Source organism: Aulostomus chinensis, chromosome 15, assembly GCF_037954235.1.
Source record: "Aulostomus chinensis isolate RoL2024-O1b breed Wild chromosome 15, RoL_Achi_v1.0, whole genome shotgun sequence".
Lineage (NCBI taxonomy): Eukaryota > Metazoa > Chordata > Actinopteri > Syngnathiformes > Aulostomidae > Aulostomus > Aulostomus chinensis.
The window spans coordinates 3,030,001-3,045,399 of record NC_141334.1 but is presented as its reverse complement, the minus strand read 5'-3'; the positions used below and the strand labels follow the sequence as shown (position 1 = coordinate 3,045,399).

The window sequence follows — 15,399 nt, the reverse complement described above, 5'->3', positions numbered from 1 at the left end:
GGGTGGTCTGACGTGCACAGGTGCTTCAGTGTTGCTCCCGTCATGACACGGAGCGGGTGGGTCTCCTCTCTAATCCACCAGCCTGCCCTTTGCGTCGTTCACACCGAATCTTTCTCACAAATCGGTCTGGACATCTCAAACCTTCCTGTGAGTCTCATTAATGTGAGACGGGCCGACAGCACCAGAGACATCAGCGTATTCTCTGTTCAGCCCGCAGTCCCACAGGCTCCTACAACTTCACGTGTGGTGAGGAGGCGCACATAGAAGCCCGAAGAGGACCGCTCACCGGATGGGAGCCTGCCAATGCTCTCAAGGGTCCGTTTGCCAAGACACGCAGCATCCATCAGCGACAAGCTAAAGAGGAACAAGAGCTTCTCTCCGCCATTATGAGAGCTTGTATGGTGCTAACAGGGGAGGAAAACACACTGATAGAGTTCCAGTTTGGCTTCCCTACAGCTGCAGACAACACATCATCGTCCTGGACGTGAGAGCAAGGACTCTGTTCTTGATGGAATTCTAATGCATATTTACCTCCACCACTCGTGTAAATGAGCGTGACGCGTAAAAGTCAGATTATTGTTCTTATGACAGTGCATTTTGTTGCATGTGATATATTTAAAGTGCTCTAACAACAACAACAACAACAACAACAAAGACTCACAATGCTACCAATGCAGAAAAAGGTCTGATGTGGCTGTTCCTCTGTTTCATCCCTATCTCATTCCAAACAGCCGTTCAGAAATAAATGCCTCCATAAAACGATACAACAACTAGCAAGTAGGATCCCAGCGATGCGTTTAGATACTTGGGCATTGAATTCTTTGGACCCTCCATCATTTAGGTTCCTGAAACGTTCTCCAAATGAGGGAACTCCAGTGCCAATACCTTCACACTGGTTGTTTACCCAATATTTTTTTTTATCACATTTCACCGCAAAAGGTCGGTTTGCTTCTTTAGAATAAAAGTTCTTGGAAGGCTGTTTGAAAGTCAGCAAGAACAAACGGGAGAAACTGGAGGAGACGTGAGCTCAGGTGATGATGGGAAGCATGGAGCACATGCTTTCTCCGCAAAAATACTGCCAATTGACAAAAACATAAAACACAATTTTAAAAAATGTATATATTCCATCTATCCATCCATCCACTGTCTTCCACCTCTTCCTACATTAAGGGTGGCGGGGGGGCTGGAGCCTATAAGATGTATATATTATATAATATTATATGTTTGTGGGATGAATGTGTAAAGGAAAAGGCAGAGGTAGTTCCTTGTATTTTGAAGAGTACAGCGCAAACGGAATTCCTGTTTGTTTGAGTTTTTTGAGCCAAGATTGAAAAGAAAAGGATTTGTTTGTTTGTTTGTTTGTTTGTTTAAGCCTAAAATTAGATCATTGGAGGACAAAAATAAAGACCTGCCTTTTTTTGGTCTCTGCTGGTGTGTCTGTTGTACCAGGTTAGCTGCACCACGGTCAAAACTTTGTCTTAAATGTTTCTCTTATTTTGAGTGAACATAAACCTTGTAATGATGATAAGTTTGAAAATATATATATTAATAAAAATGAAGGTTTAATCGACATCCGAGATGCAGTGAAAAGTTGAATTGTTCTACTTCATATTGCACCTGGATGAGAAAGGAGAACCAACATTTCCTAGCAGCACTTGAACGCAGCGTTTTTTGGTCGAAACAAAAACAAGCCGGGCGCTCGATCACGTGTAGAGAGTCGCGCGGCTGCAGGACGAGAGGAAGCAGAGCGGCTGTCAGTGTCAGCGCTGTCCAGGAATCAGCGACTCTCCCGCGGCTGCCGGCTCCAGTCACCCCTCGGTGCGCTCCACCGATGGTTCTCCTCCGACACATCTCCATCGCCCTGACCGCCGCCGTGGCTGCCCTGGGCTCCGCTCTCTTCATCGCCTTGAACTACTTCTACAAGCGGCGAATATGGTCACCACAGGCGGAATACTGCACTATCACAGAGGTGATTTCATGCCCCCCCCCCCCATTTTACTCTTTATTTTATTTTCTACTGATGTGTAAAACTTGAAACCACAGGAGAGTGAATCACTGCAGGATTGTGATGAATGTCATTGATTTTGAAGTGGTGATGAGGATGAAGATGCTGCTGCTGCCGATGATGATGATGATAGTGATGATGGATTCCTGCTGACAGAGTTGATGATGAAGATGGTGTTAACGATCATATATAGGAGGTGTTAGAACGGTGAGGAGGAGGAGGAGGAGGATAATGGTCCGGCTGATGGAGGACTGGAGTGTGGGGTGGTGGAGATGGTAATGATAATGAAGGAGAAGATGATGAGGAATAAATGACCGGCGGGGACGAGGACGGCGTTGAAGCCGGTGGGAACGGTGACGAAGACCCTAAAAGATGAAGATCTGAGTCGTGTTCATGTTGCTTCACACACGGCAGAGGTGGGGAAAGAAGATGGTGGTGAAACTATTCACAAGGAGGAAGTGAATGCAGCGGAGGGTTACTAGTTCGACCTGTACAGGTGCTCGAAGAGTCCTTGAGCAAAATATTGAACCTTTAGTTCCTCCTGGTGTGTGTGTGTGTGTGTGTGTGTGTGTGTGTGGTTTTGAGGAAGGGACCACTGTAAAGGGTTTTGGGCCTCAGTCATGAAATGTTCTCATGCACCAAATTTGTTCTTACACACTTTTCGTCCCTCAGGTTTGTCTGAGAGGCTGGAGGCAAAGCCTGAAGTCTCCGCCTGAGGCGCCGGTCGTCTTTGTCCGTCACGTGTGCGAATAAATTGGCGCATAAGAACATGTCACAAGTCCATTCATCATCATCCATATTGTTGCAGATTCATATTCTGAGTCTGTCAGATCCACCACTGGACTCCTGGAGTACTACTACTACTACTACTACAACTACTACATCACATTCGTAAATGAGATGTAAACATTTCCTGGGTTCGTGGGATTTTTTGCACTGCGCATTCCGCAGCTGCAGCGGCGTCTCACATCTTCATCCGTACTTGTGCTTTATGAACGTCGGGCGGCACAAAATAAATTTCCTTCCTGTGTGTCAACAGCTGTGAGGAGACGAGGAGGAGGGAAGACAGGAGGGGGTGGTAGTGTTTGACGAGGGGACGGGCGTCCCGCCTCCCACGGAGAACAACTGATACAGAACCAAGTACAGCAACTGCAGTTTCTCCTCTCCAAGAATTAAGTTTATGATTGACATAACAGTGTACACCGGATAACCATTCAGGAATAATAACCGTTTACCGTTATGACCTGCACCGCCCGAACGCCTCCGTTAGCTTTCGACAACCGCACGCCGTGATTAGCAGAGCTGGACTTTTAGGTTCAAGGGTTTCTGTGTCATCAAACATTGTTTTCTCTTCAATCGTCGTTGCTCTCGTGATCTTTTTTCATCACCGTCACCACAGATAACTTCACTACCGCCATTATCAAAACAGTGACCGCATCCCTGCGTGTCTCCGTCAGCAACCCCCCATCCTCAGTGCCACCTTCATCTTTACGTTCGAGCTTCCATCAGATCCTCAGCCCAGCCACAGCCTCCATTTGCTGTTTTTCTTTGTCGTGACAAGAATTTGTGTGCGTGTGTGTGTGTGTGTGTGTGTGTGTGTGTGTGTGTGTGTGTTAATATTCCCCAGCACAGCAAAGATGGTTCATTCAGAAGTAATTGGTGGATTAATCAATAACAGTTCGTTGCAGGCCCAGAGGTAATTCAGTTTCATGAGCACAGACACAGAAAATGACAGAAATGAAGCAACCGAGTGACTGCAGGCCATAAAGAACGGCTCTCGTCTGAAGCTCCGCCGCCCGAATCTCTTAATGAAATCTATTTGCATGTCTCTAATCTTGTTTCCAAGATTCAATCAGAGCCGCCTGTAATAAGCTTAGCCTGCTTTATCTGGCTCAGCCTGTCTTTGGAGGATAATGTTGTCAATGTCTGCTGGCGGCTCAACGCAGACGGGACACAGTGTTTTCATCCCGGGAGCCAAAATATGCCAAAATGTATTGCGATCACTCCCTCGGCTGCAGAGAGCGAAGGAGGTGTTGAACAGCGAGGGGTGCCGGCTCATTTCACAGTGACGCGCATTCACGGAAACAGCAGAGGAAGCTGCGGGAGGCATCCTCACCTTCTCAGGTCGCTGAGTCAGTCAGAGTCACTTCACTGTTGGTGCAGCTAAATGCAGAAACAGTTCACCGAACATTTTTATAAATACACTAAAAAAACAAGCAAAACAAAGCCACAAAGCACCAGAAGGGTTGAGAGTGACGTGAGCAGGACACGAGAACGGAGAACAGAGCACACAGAATCAGAACCGGAGCCGGGCCTTTAAGTGTGTCAGAGCCGATTATCGGTCAAAGCAAACGCGACGTGACAGCTTTTGGTTTCAGTTTATCGCACGTCTACGAAAATACCCTTATGAGTATTCTAGTTGATTTCTGTCATAAAGTCTTGCTGTTGCTGATGTAGTTTTCCGCTGTTGTCAGTGTGACCCTTGACCCCCAGCGTGTTTAACCAACAGAGGAGAGGTTTCCCTCCCTCAAAAGAATAAAAGCAAATCTACAACAGAATTATTAAAGCGCGCTGCTGAACGCGGCGCCAACTGATAACTCCTGGAACTGACGCCATGTGGCGGAATGAGAGGATCCTTCACTTCTCTTGTCAGCTCTAGAGTACATTTCTTATTCCGTATGATAAACCGTCGCCACCGCTGCCAAGTCTTCTGCTTCGCCGGAGAGTCCTTGAGTGAATTCCCTGTCAGCTCCAGTCTGCAGCTGAGCGGCCCCATGGAGCACAAAAAAAACCACGAGGATCAATAGAATTTCGCTGCATTTTTATGGCAAATGTGGCAGAGCTAAAAGAGAAAGTCTGAGAGGAAATAGATGGGCAGAGCTGTCAGGCAGATTGTCTAATATTTATAGAAGAACAGTGGGAAACGTTTGTTGGGACAAAGTGCTTTGAAAAGCGGCTGCCGTATAATCTTGGAGTGGATCGAGATGCATCGCACTGAGAGGACAAAGTACGCAAGTATTGATCCCCTTGCACAAAGTCCGTGGTGATAAAAATACTGTAAAAAGGCAGTAGAAGCAGCTTCAGCAGCCTGTCAGGGTCTGAGGTTCGTCTCCCAGTGGGCTGCAGGAGGCAGAGACGCAGGGAGGCAAAGGCTCCTGCGCTGGGCTGTCAGAGCAACCATGTTGATGACAGCCTGGAACACGCCAGAAGAAACTGAGGAGGAAAATGGGGGGTGGGATCACGACCACGGGGCTTGAACACCGTCCTCCAGTTTCCACCACCCATCAACAAAGTCATATTTCCAGTCCTGAGTCTTCTGCCGATGTGTCTCCGCTCCAAAAGGGCTGATATGACTTTCTAATTAACCTCCACAGATTCACAGTCGCGCACAGCATGAATAAAGACTAACCTTGTGTGACTTTTAAAAAGAGATGAGTGACGTGTGCAGGATCTCGGAGGGGCTGTGGCGCCTCAGAGTCTCTGACGGAGCCTGGAGGTTCGGCTGCTAACCTTTGCTGAGAGTCGGCTACTTGGTCTGCAGACTGATGCTCTCTGGAATGTGAGGACGCAGTAATGAAGAGCGGGGTTATCATGCTGCCGCTCCCCGCTATCTTTAATTAAAGTATAATATCTAGAGGTTTGCAGACGCTGATTTATATTCCTGGATGTTGTGAAACGGTTTTGCAGACCCACAGTCAAACCCCAAAGTGTCTAATGCTCTCATTTGGATACATAATGATGAGCCAGTCTGCAGAGGAGCCAACAGGAAGCTGCTCGCTAATCCGTGACAAACTCTGCATTTGCTTTGATGCTGCTCTGCAGCTAATTAGCTCATTTCATTTATCAAATAATATAGGGGTTGGTTTTAATTTTGTATTTCTGTAACTTAATTACCTCAACATGTTTCCTGTGGTGGCCGTCCCTCCGTTTGTTTGTCAGCAGGCTTGTGTGGAAATTATGAGGCCGATTTTCGCCCGACTTGGTGGAGGAGTTTAGCATCGGCCGAGGATCCGTCACAGCTTTAGACAGATCAGACCTAGCGCCACCTGGTGGCTACAGGAAATGATAGTTGTTTTTTTTACACTTTGTCAATGTACTATTCATGGTAAGCCCATCAGATCCATGGAAAATTTGGTTAGAAACACTGTGCAAACTTTTTAAAGGGTGGGATGTCATGTGATTTACTCTTTGACTTGCATTTATAAACCTCGGCTGCAACTCTTAAGTCTGAGCAAATAACCTCAGTCCCTGTTGAATAAATGATGTGTGTTTACTTTGTAAGTCTGCAACGTTTCTGGTCTCTGAGCGTCTCTGCGATCGGCCTGCAGGAGGAGGAGGAGCGCGGGAAGCGCCAGGTCCTGGTCCTCGGACTGGACGGAGCCGGGAAGAGCAGCATGCTTCAGGGTTTGGCCCCCGGAGAGCCGGCGGCTAAGAGAGGCTACTGCCGTCCCACGCGAGGATTCAACTTCATGAGCCTCAACGTCCCAGCCTGTCAACTGGACTTTCTCGAGAGTAAGACTCCTTTGGTCCCTCAGTAATCCATCGCCTTGCTCTTGCTCACACGGCTGTGCAGGAAATGCTGCAACATCAGTACCTGAAGCACCTGTTTCAACATCGTATCATTCTTGTGATGACCTTGTTTTGGGACCCATTGATGCAGTGGGTGCTAGATTCAGTATGTTACCGTTCATGGAGTGACAGAGGATGTTTTATGCACCATGGCAGCTCCATTTTAAGGAGTTCAGTGACAGTAACTGTGCAACAAGTATTCAAAACATATTTTTGACACAATACTTTTGACAATATGTATCATATCTCAATATTTCCTGATAAAATGGGATCGTGACATGTGCATCATATGCACCGTGAGCTTCTTGCCTTTATCCAGCTCTGCTTCGATGACTCAAGCACTGAGAAGAAGCAAAGACGACGATAGGTTCATATTCATAGCCGAGACCTTTCATTTGCTGCGGTGAGTGGCATTACCTCTGTCAAAGAAATACAGCCGAGTCATAAGTGTGCCAGGCAGCCGCTATTATCCTAACTTTGGAAAATAACTGCCCTTGTTGTCTTTGATGTTATGTAACTCAAATAGACATTAAATAGTTGCGTAGCATTCACAGACAAGCTCATAAATCCTGCGAATGAGCGTTGGACTGCGAGTCTCAGCGCTGCTCTAAAGATAACATAAATGACTTCGCTCCTCATTCAGCCAGCGTGAGCTGCAGTCAGAATCAGAGCGCTTCTGTGGTTGTACGGGAGGAGTGTGTCACGCTCGCCGGCGGACGTTTTCATGATCTCTACACTCACATTGTTGGATGCCAAGAATCTTTTTTTTTTTTCTTTTCCTCATCTCTGAAGCTTTAAGGAACACATGTCGCCACCCACTCAGTCAGGGTTCCTCATGTGCCGTAGCCTTTGTCCCGGTGACACTGATGCAGAGACGTGTTGACAGCTTGGTGCTGCTCTCTGCACAAGGACTGACGTCACGGAGTCCACTGAGGAAATGCAGCTGAAAACCTTTCAAGTATAAATGAAAGGATGCAGCTCCCAACAGTTGGAGCAGCTGAGATTCGAGCTGGAGAGACATCCATCTCAGTTGGAGAAGGCTGTTTCTCGTTGTATATGATAAATGAGAGGTGTTGTGATGCTCTCCCTAGTATACTCTTCATTTAATGAAAAATTGTTCCTTTGTCGTTGTCGTCTGTGACCAGAATCTAAACATGAGCCCTCACGAGCCATCCTGCTTCAGCCTCCTCCCTCATCTTACTCTCAGACATTAGCGCTTGTTCTGTTGCCATGATTGTTGAAGCAGCCACCAAATGTGGAGAAAAGCCCACCTTCAGGTTACAAGCGAATTAGCTGCAACCCAATTTCACAGCGTGCAAACGTAGCTGTGAAGGTCACCTCTGTCCTGTTCGATGCCGCTGTGCCTTTATGCCTTAAACTAACAGCCCAGGGTAACTTCAGGTTCAAACTGGAATTTTCCCATACGTGTGGTTGCACAGCCAATATGTTGTGACCACCCAGTTTTTCCCCATGACTGGGACTCGGCGCTACCAGAGCAGCGGCTGCATTTGGACTCTGACGAGAGCTTGCATGAAGAGCGTTTCTCTCACTTCATCCTCAGACTTTTCACTAAAAACATGAAGCAGCCCCTCCTCCCCTCGCACTTGTGTGTCTACTATTCTTGCTCCATCTCAAGTGTGCGTGTGCAGAGAACAGCTTCTTCTCGACACCCGATCTACTGAGCATGAAGTGGCGTTCGTCCTCCACCCAGACACCAGAGATCCATATAATTTGAAGCTGTTTGTGTTACACACCTTAAGTGCAGTGTTTGCTGGTGTGTGACAGAAGCTCTGCAGGCCACTAACAGATGGTGAGGAGATATTCCTTAAATTTGACAGAGCTGCACCTTAAATATTGAAAAAATGTTCCCTTTTTTTCTCTTCATATGAAAGGAACAGACCTTGACTTAGTTGCCACCGGTTTAGTTTACCATGAGAAAAACTCTTGAGGTTTAGTAGATCACGTGGAAGCAACAGCACAAACGACGTCAGAAGTGCCACCTCTAGCTGAGCTGCTCAGAGACTGCGTCCAAGATTTCCACCGCTTCGACCACCGTCTCTGTAACCCTTCAGTTTACGTACGTCCTCGCCATCCGCGGCGTGTGGAGCAGCCGAATCTGCATCAGCTGACACTAACGCACGAGCTGCTGGACGCCAGGTCCGCCGTGTCCAAGCCATCAGGATGTAACAGGTGGTCATTGCTGCCATATCACATCAGCCGAAGGTGCATTGCTTCACAGTTTCCTAGCAACATTCTCCATTGCGTCCAGTGCTAATGAATTCCTGCTCCACTGTGCTGTGTTGAAGTCAGGGCCAGTGAGGACTTGAACTGGCTGGTATGCAAGCAGATACTTTTTTGGACGCTGAGCCCTGCTGGTCATTATAGGTTCAGTCAGAAGATTTCACTTTGAAACTTTCCTCACCACTGAGGCTGGTAATTGAGTTTCCTAACTGCTTTGTCCTGCCGCTGTGCTGCTGGGTCTGAGCGGGTGGAGCCGAAGGGTTGCAGCTCTCCTCAGAGTGTGACGGCATCCCGGCGAGCCTCTGAATCAGAATGGCCTGATCGATCAGTTAATGGGCTCTGGAGCTTGAAGTCCGTCAGGCCGGCGCTGACACTCTGATTCCTGGCGTGACCCGCAGCTCGGACCTGCAGGATAAAATGAAGACTGTTGCTAGGAAAGCTTCCTTTGCTCTGGTTATAATTCACAAAGTTCTAAATAATTTACTTAACTGAGCACCCGTTTCCATGGAATTTTGTTAGCCAACAGGGTTTTTTCTTCCTCAGACACACTTGGGGGTCCTATTTAAGCACAAGTTCCAAGCCCTCGCCCTCGCCCTGTAACTAGCCAATGAACTTGCACGCCACCTAATGAGGCGTGGTCTGGTGCATCATTGCACTTTTGGAACAGCCGCAAAGCAGCCCCCATCTTAAATAAACGGAGTGTTATCCTTCCCCTGTCCCTCTGAAGTCACCACTACGATCTGATGTGTTTTGAAGTGATACGTCACCCAAAATAAAAGGTCTTCCAGTACTCACAAGTAAGTGTAGTACTTCATCGTGACTACAGAATGCAGAAAGAGCCAGACACTTGTTTCTTAGTTTCAAGCTAATGGCAACAGACCGCTAACAACAGCAAAACTGTCCGGAACTGTCAGTTTACAAATTCTCAAGTGCGTCCCAGTATAATCCACATCTTCTTAATCCAGCTGGATGATCAGTAATCCACTTGGTCTGATGCGTTCGGGCGGTCCCGATGGTCACTGTTAGCTCCAGGGGTGATGTATGACTTTAGATCTGATGCCGAAGCTACAGGGAGACCGTAGAACCGTTCCGTCTGCACTTCCAAGTGTGTTCCGTTGCTTCTTGAACAGAGCGAGATTAATCACACTCGGATGTCAGATCTAGAAACACATTCACTCTCCGTCTCGACCGACGAGTGCAGCCAGCGAGGAGATTTTCAGCTCAGCTGGTCAAGCGTGTCGGAGACATTTTTGATGCTCTCAGGTCGGAGCAATTTCCTCAGTGGGGAAACGTGGCTATAAATAATGGAAAAAGAACCACCTCATCCGATTCTGTCTCAGTCAAAGTTAGATTTACCAATTTAAGTTAGTTTGATATAAATCTGCAGCTGATTTGCTGAGTTCGTTTCTTTCTTTCAGTCCCTACATTTATTCGTTTATCTGTTTGATCTGCACGCTGCCATCAGACATCTGCCGCGCCGAAACTCCCCTCCGCTCTCTTCTCATGCTCTTTTTTGTTCGGATCAATAAAACATGACAGCAAACCTTGCGATCTCTCAGTGCGCTGCAGTTTCTGTAGCTGTATGGTAAAACAGTGTTTACCACATCGTCATCGTTACACCCAACCCATTGCACCTTTAAGTTGGAGCTTGAGGTGGTGGTGGAAGCCTCACTGGGGCTGCGTCACCGTCCGGAGGCTGGACCCTGGCTGCTGGACCCTGGTACCAGGAGAAGAGATCTCTGCTTAGAAGAAGCCGTCCTTCGACGCTGCGAGGGAGCCCAAGTAGAGCGAGGATGCGGTTCATTTAACTATTTACAAAGTTTTGTTTTGTTTTTGTTTTGCAGAAGGGTTGCAGCTCTCCTCAGCGTGTGACGGCGTCGTTCAATTAAGATCCAACTGTTTTTAACCCCAGAAACAATTTAGACTTTTTAAATCATTTGAATCTTTTTTGTTGTTGTTGTTGACATCAAGTCATCTTGTGACCCCGCGTGGCTAAACCTTGCTATAACTAATAACTAATAACTGCTTCTGAAATGCGGTTTCAGTTGGTGGTGGTGAGGACCTGCGGCGTTACTGGTCGGACTACCTGAGACGGACTCATGTTCTGGTTTATGTGGTGGACTCCTCTGACCGGAGCCGCCTCCCACTGGCTAAGACTGAGCTGCACCGCCTCCTGAGGGTGGAGCCTCAGCTTCCCGTGGTTGTCCTGGGAAACAAGCAGGTACCAAGAGGGCTTTTTCTCTTTGTACATGTTTACATGACATGACATGTTTACCTTACACGTGAATTAATGAGAAATGAATGTGCTTTGCCTTGAGGGAGCGCTGTTCTATAAGCTATTCTAAGTAGAATCCCACGACTAAAGCCTTCATCTGTTAACGACCCACGAGACATTTGTGAGTTCCGTCCTCAGCTCATATTTCTTCGCCCTGGAAGTTTGTGGAATCACACGTGACCCTTTGAGGGTAGTGGGGTTATTTGTCACATCTATTCTTACTCTGTGCCCCTCGTGCACCTTTGGTTTTCGGCAATATGAGCAAGAAAGAAGAACCGTAAGACAGCGCAGTCCTGTCGGCTTTGCAGCAGGAGAAGTTCAGGCTTTCTGGGCCTTTTTACTAGTGTCTCCTTTTTCTGCTCTGTTTTCTTTGGAACTGCCTGTGTTTTATTTCTATTTTATATTTTAATTGTTTAAACCCTGGGTGCCTGGTCAAGCACCTAAAACCTGCCCAAGTGTCTTAAAACCTCAAACTCAGCAAGTGTCTCAAAAGGTAACTTGTTAGCACGTTGACACGAGTAGAGATCAACGGCTTCCTGTTTGCCAGGAGAAGAGGTTCCACCAGTAGAAGCTGTGGTTATCTTAGCTGGATTAGATCGACTCAAAGCGCATTCAACCTTTCCACTATTATCATCGACACAAAGCCTTTCCTCGTTTAAAAAAAGCTGCAGGTGAAATAAAAGAACTAATGTGAGTAGGAGGAGCTCATTCTGACAGTGATAGCAGGCGTCCGCCCACCACGCCGTTCTTCTCTGCCTCCTCTCTCCTTCATTTTACAATAGATGTTTCCAGCTCAACCTGAATGCTGGAAAAGTTGTGGCGACGGAGAGAAACGAGGCATCTTGAGATGAATACGTTGAGTGGGAGGACGACGTTGAATCCATCTTATAACCCTTCAGTTCCTCTAGATTTTTCAATTATTACCGGACCAAATCAGGCACCCTTTTACCGCTGCTTGGGTGCCGCAGTGATGGCACATGTAAGGCGCCATAGTCGTAATTACATGGTTTGCAAATCTACTCTGTGCATCAGCTCCCGCCAGACTTCCAGTGTTCAGGCTGCATTATAAATCTATGGCCTCCACGAACCCCCCCACAAACACCCCCCGACCCTTTGACCATCTTCATCTGAGACGTCAAAGTTCAGCTTTTTAGTTTTGCTCCGCAAACACGACAAGTGGCCGCTTGAACTTCAGGTTGTACCGTTTTCCTCTGTGCTGCCATGGCGATCAGTAAAGAGAGCGGCCCTTTTCGATGTCCTCCCTGTCCGTCCAGCTTCAGTTATGTACACATATGAAGGTAGACTCCCAAGACTTTCTGTCCATCAGCCTTGTGTCACACTGCTCCACAGGATAAACCCAACGCCGTGAGTGTGCCGGAGCTCCGTGAAGCCTTGTCCCTTGGCTCTGGGATCGAGGACAGGAAGCTGTTCGTCTTGGCTGCTCAGCTGGGCTCAGAAGGAGCCCTGAGGAACTCCTGCCAAGGCCTGGACGCCTTCCAGGAACTCCTGCTCCAGCTCGTCTGATCTCATCTCCCCCGCAGAGCAGAGGAGGATGGCATGGAAGTTGTTTGAACTCTGGTTCCTGTACGTAGTTGAAGAGGAGGAGATGATGAAGGCCACAGGAGCTGAGGAGGAGATCGGGAAGGCTCCGAGATGGGATGCCAGGCCTCGCAGCAGCTTCTCCTCCTCATTATCATCTGCCTCCTCATCCTTTCCAGACTGTCTGATCGTTTCGTAGAAAACCCATGCCAGGTCCTCCTCCCTCACATTCAGCGTCTGACTCGTTTCGTCTTACTCATTGGAGAGGAGGAGGTGCGCGGCGTGGAGGAGGATGAGGACAGAAGGCGGAACACAAGGACTGGGGTTTGCTGGCTCAGTTCATCTCCTGCCGCTGACTCAGACTTATTGTCAACGTGACATGTTTAGAACAGTGAGTGGATCACAAGGCGTGTGCCACATGTGAGCTGAAACCAGTCTGTAGATACTCGTGTAGATTTTCGTCTGCGTAGCTTTAACCTCGGTGTGATCGTCAGAGGAATCAGCGGCGGTTGCCAGGTTGGAACCCTCAGAGACTCAACCTGCAACAGCTCAGTGCGTTTTTAGAAAGACACCCGCAGACATCGACACAGGCTTTTCTGGGATTCAGGGGGATTTCGTGAGGAAATTTAAAGGGATCCTTTGACATTTCGAGAGGTTCGTTTTCTTCTCACAGCTCAGGGCAGGTTGTGAGGGAACAGCTGCTCCGTGACTTTCTAGAGAGCATTTCTCCCACCAGAAGCACCACAGAATGACACGCACCCGACTGGTCCCAGTAATGAATTTGTTAAACGTTGACATTTTGGGACACGATCATTCAGCAATCGCAATTACGTCTGCGGCAGATTCTTTTCTAAAGAGCTTCATTTATATAAGGTTTTTCTTATAGTCGAGAGGCAGTTTCCCACTGCAGGGACTCGGGGGACTTTAGAGCAGTGACCATTTTAATTGTGCAGCCCTCAGGTCGAACTTAATATTCCCTCAACAACCCAGTTTCCTCCATGGATGTATCGCAGGCGTTCGGCGTGTTCTCTTAGATGGAGAGTTGGGCCAAGGATGGAAAAAACAACAACACGGGAGTAGCGGAGGTTGCTTTGTTTTTCATCAACGCACATGGAACAAAAAGTTGAAATGTCGAGAGAAAGTTGAAATGTGCAGAATAACATAGAAAGGAAGATGTTCTCTCTTTCATCAAACACCTCCAGAAAAAGTGGAAATGTCAAGAAAAAAGTCAAATTCGGAGGATGTGATTGCTTTTTTTTTTTTCATTTTTCATTTCGAGTATATAAGAGATGGTAAACTTGACATTTTTGATATTAAAGTGGACCGTTAGAGACGATGTCAAAGAGCGCGTACGACGTCAGAATCTTCTGAGGCAGCGGCGGCGTTCTTTCTCTCGTAGCTCATAAACACTGTCAGCGTGAGGACTCGCTCAGCCAGCCGCCGCTGCTCTGCACTGACAGCAGTTCTCCTCGACATTTTGCCTTTAAATCTTCCTCTTCTGATTTGCTTTGACTTTATTCTCAACATTTCCACTTTTTTCTTAAGATGCATGATGGAAAAAAAAAAACAACAACTTCGCCCTCCCGTTTTTTTGTTTTTTTGTTTTACCCCCGGCCCTAACACTCCTTCATAGTTCTCCCACTTTCCTAGATGCTCATGAACGCACTTTTATTTCTCACATGGACGTGGCTGCTCCTGCAGGGGAAAACCAAGCTCCTGAAGTTGAACCAAGAAAGCATCCGTGACCTTGAGCACGCTTGAGTAGAAAGGAATCCATCGCACGGAGGAATCTGGCTCTGGATGCACGCAGTCCTTGTTAGTTGATCCTTCAATTGTCATCAATGAAAAATAGAATATATCCAAATTAAATCTTAAGTATCCTCGATGTTTCTGTTCCTTATTGAAGCTGCACAGAGGAGGCAGCGAGGAAGAAGAAATCACAGGCATCTTTATTCATTTGGGAGCCTTGTAATCCCATTAACGTACATTCCCAGTCCTGTTGGCGCTGCAGTTGGATCGCAGGGTAGAAGAGCTTAGACGAGAGGAGTCACTTGAATGTGTAAAACCCAAATGTGTCGTTTCTGACTTTAAATGTGCTCATTGTACTGCCAAAACAAGAACTAGCTAGACTCTGCATATTAAAAGCCGCATGCGTGCAGCGGTGTTTGCTTATGACGCAGTTTTTTAATAAATGTGATGTTTTATTCCTTTTGATGTGGTCCTGCTGAAATGTTTTCACAGTATCGAGGACTTTAGTGGATTTGTGTGTTTTTATAATCAGAGATTCTGTCTTATTTTTATGTGTGGAACCGTTGGATATGAATCCATGCATGTTTTTATGTTTGATACTTAGCGGGCCAACAGCGACGTCCCAAACAGAAAGTGTCCACCGGGTTACTTTCCTTTGGGTTAGAAATCAGAAGAACTTTGCTCGTCAGGTCAGTGACCTCACTTGTTTGCCGAGTGTGATTTCTTTAAAAAGAGCAACCACTTATTTGGTTTTATTCCTCCTCCGGCGTCTCATTGAAGTGACCAGAGAAGCAGATCAATGCAAACGCGAGCCCAGACGTCATCAACGGGCGAAGCCGTTTGTGCCGAGACGTGTCTGGTAGGGTCTGGTTGTTTTGACAACATACAGTCGTGCACAGGTTACGGCGAGCACGAGGCAGCGTGAGTCAGTGAGTCGGCCTGGCAGGAGGCTCCCACAGGTGCCGGACATCCAGTCAGAATGAAAGGAACGATTCTTTAGACCTGTTAGACCTCAAAAGAC

The 15,399-nt window shown here is 47.3% G+C and overlaps 1 protein-coding gene across 1 annotated transcript in view; it reads left to right on the top strand.

The window, feature by feature from the left end:
* The first annotated feature begins 1,734 nt into the window (after positions 1–1,734).
* The window catches only part of arl10 (ADP-ribosylation factor-like 10), a 14,297-nt gene continuing 632 nt past the window's right edge, over positions 1,735–15,399 (top strand). Inside the window, exons 1-4 of the mRNA XM_086226351.1 lie at positions 1,735–1,969; positions 6,334–6,517; positions 10,861–11,036; positions 12,441–15,399. The exon at positions 12,441–15,399 is cut by the window's right edge and continues 632 nt beyond it. Coding sequence (XP_086082477.1) covers positions 1,832–1,969; positions 6,334–6,517; positions 10,861–11,036; positions 12,441–12,614 — 672 coding nt within the window. The 5' untranslated portion in view covers positions 1,735–1,831 and the 3' untranslated portion in view covers positions 12,615–15,399. The remainder of the gene's footprint in view (positions 1,970–6,333; positions 6,518–10,860; positions 11,037–12,440) is intronic.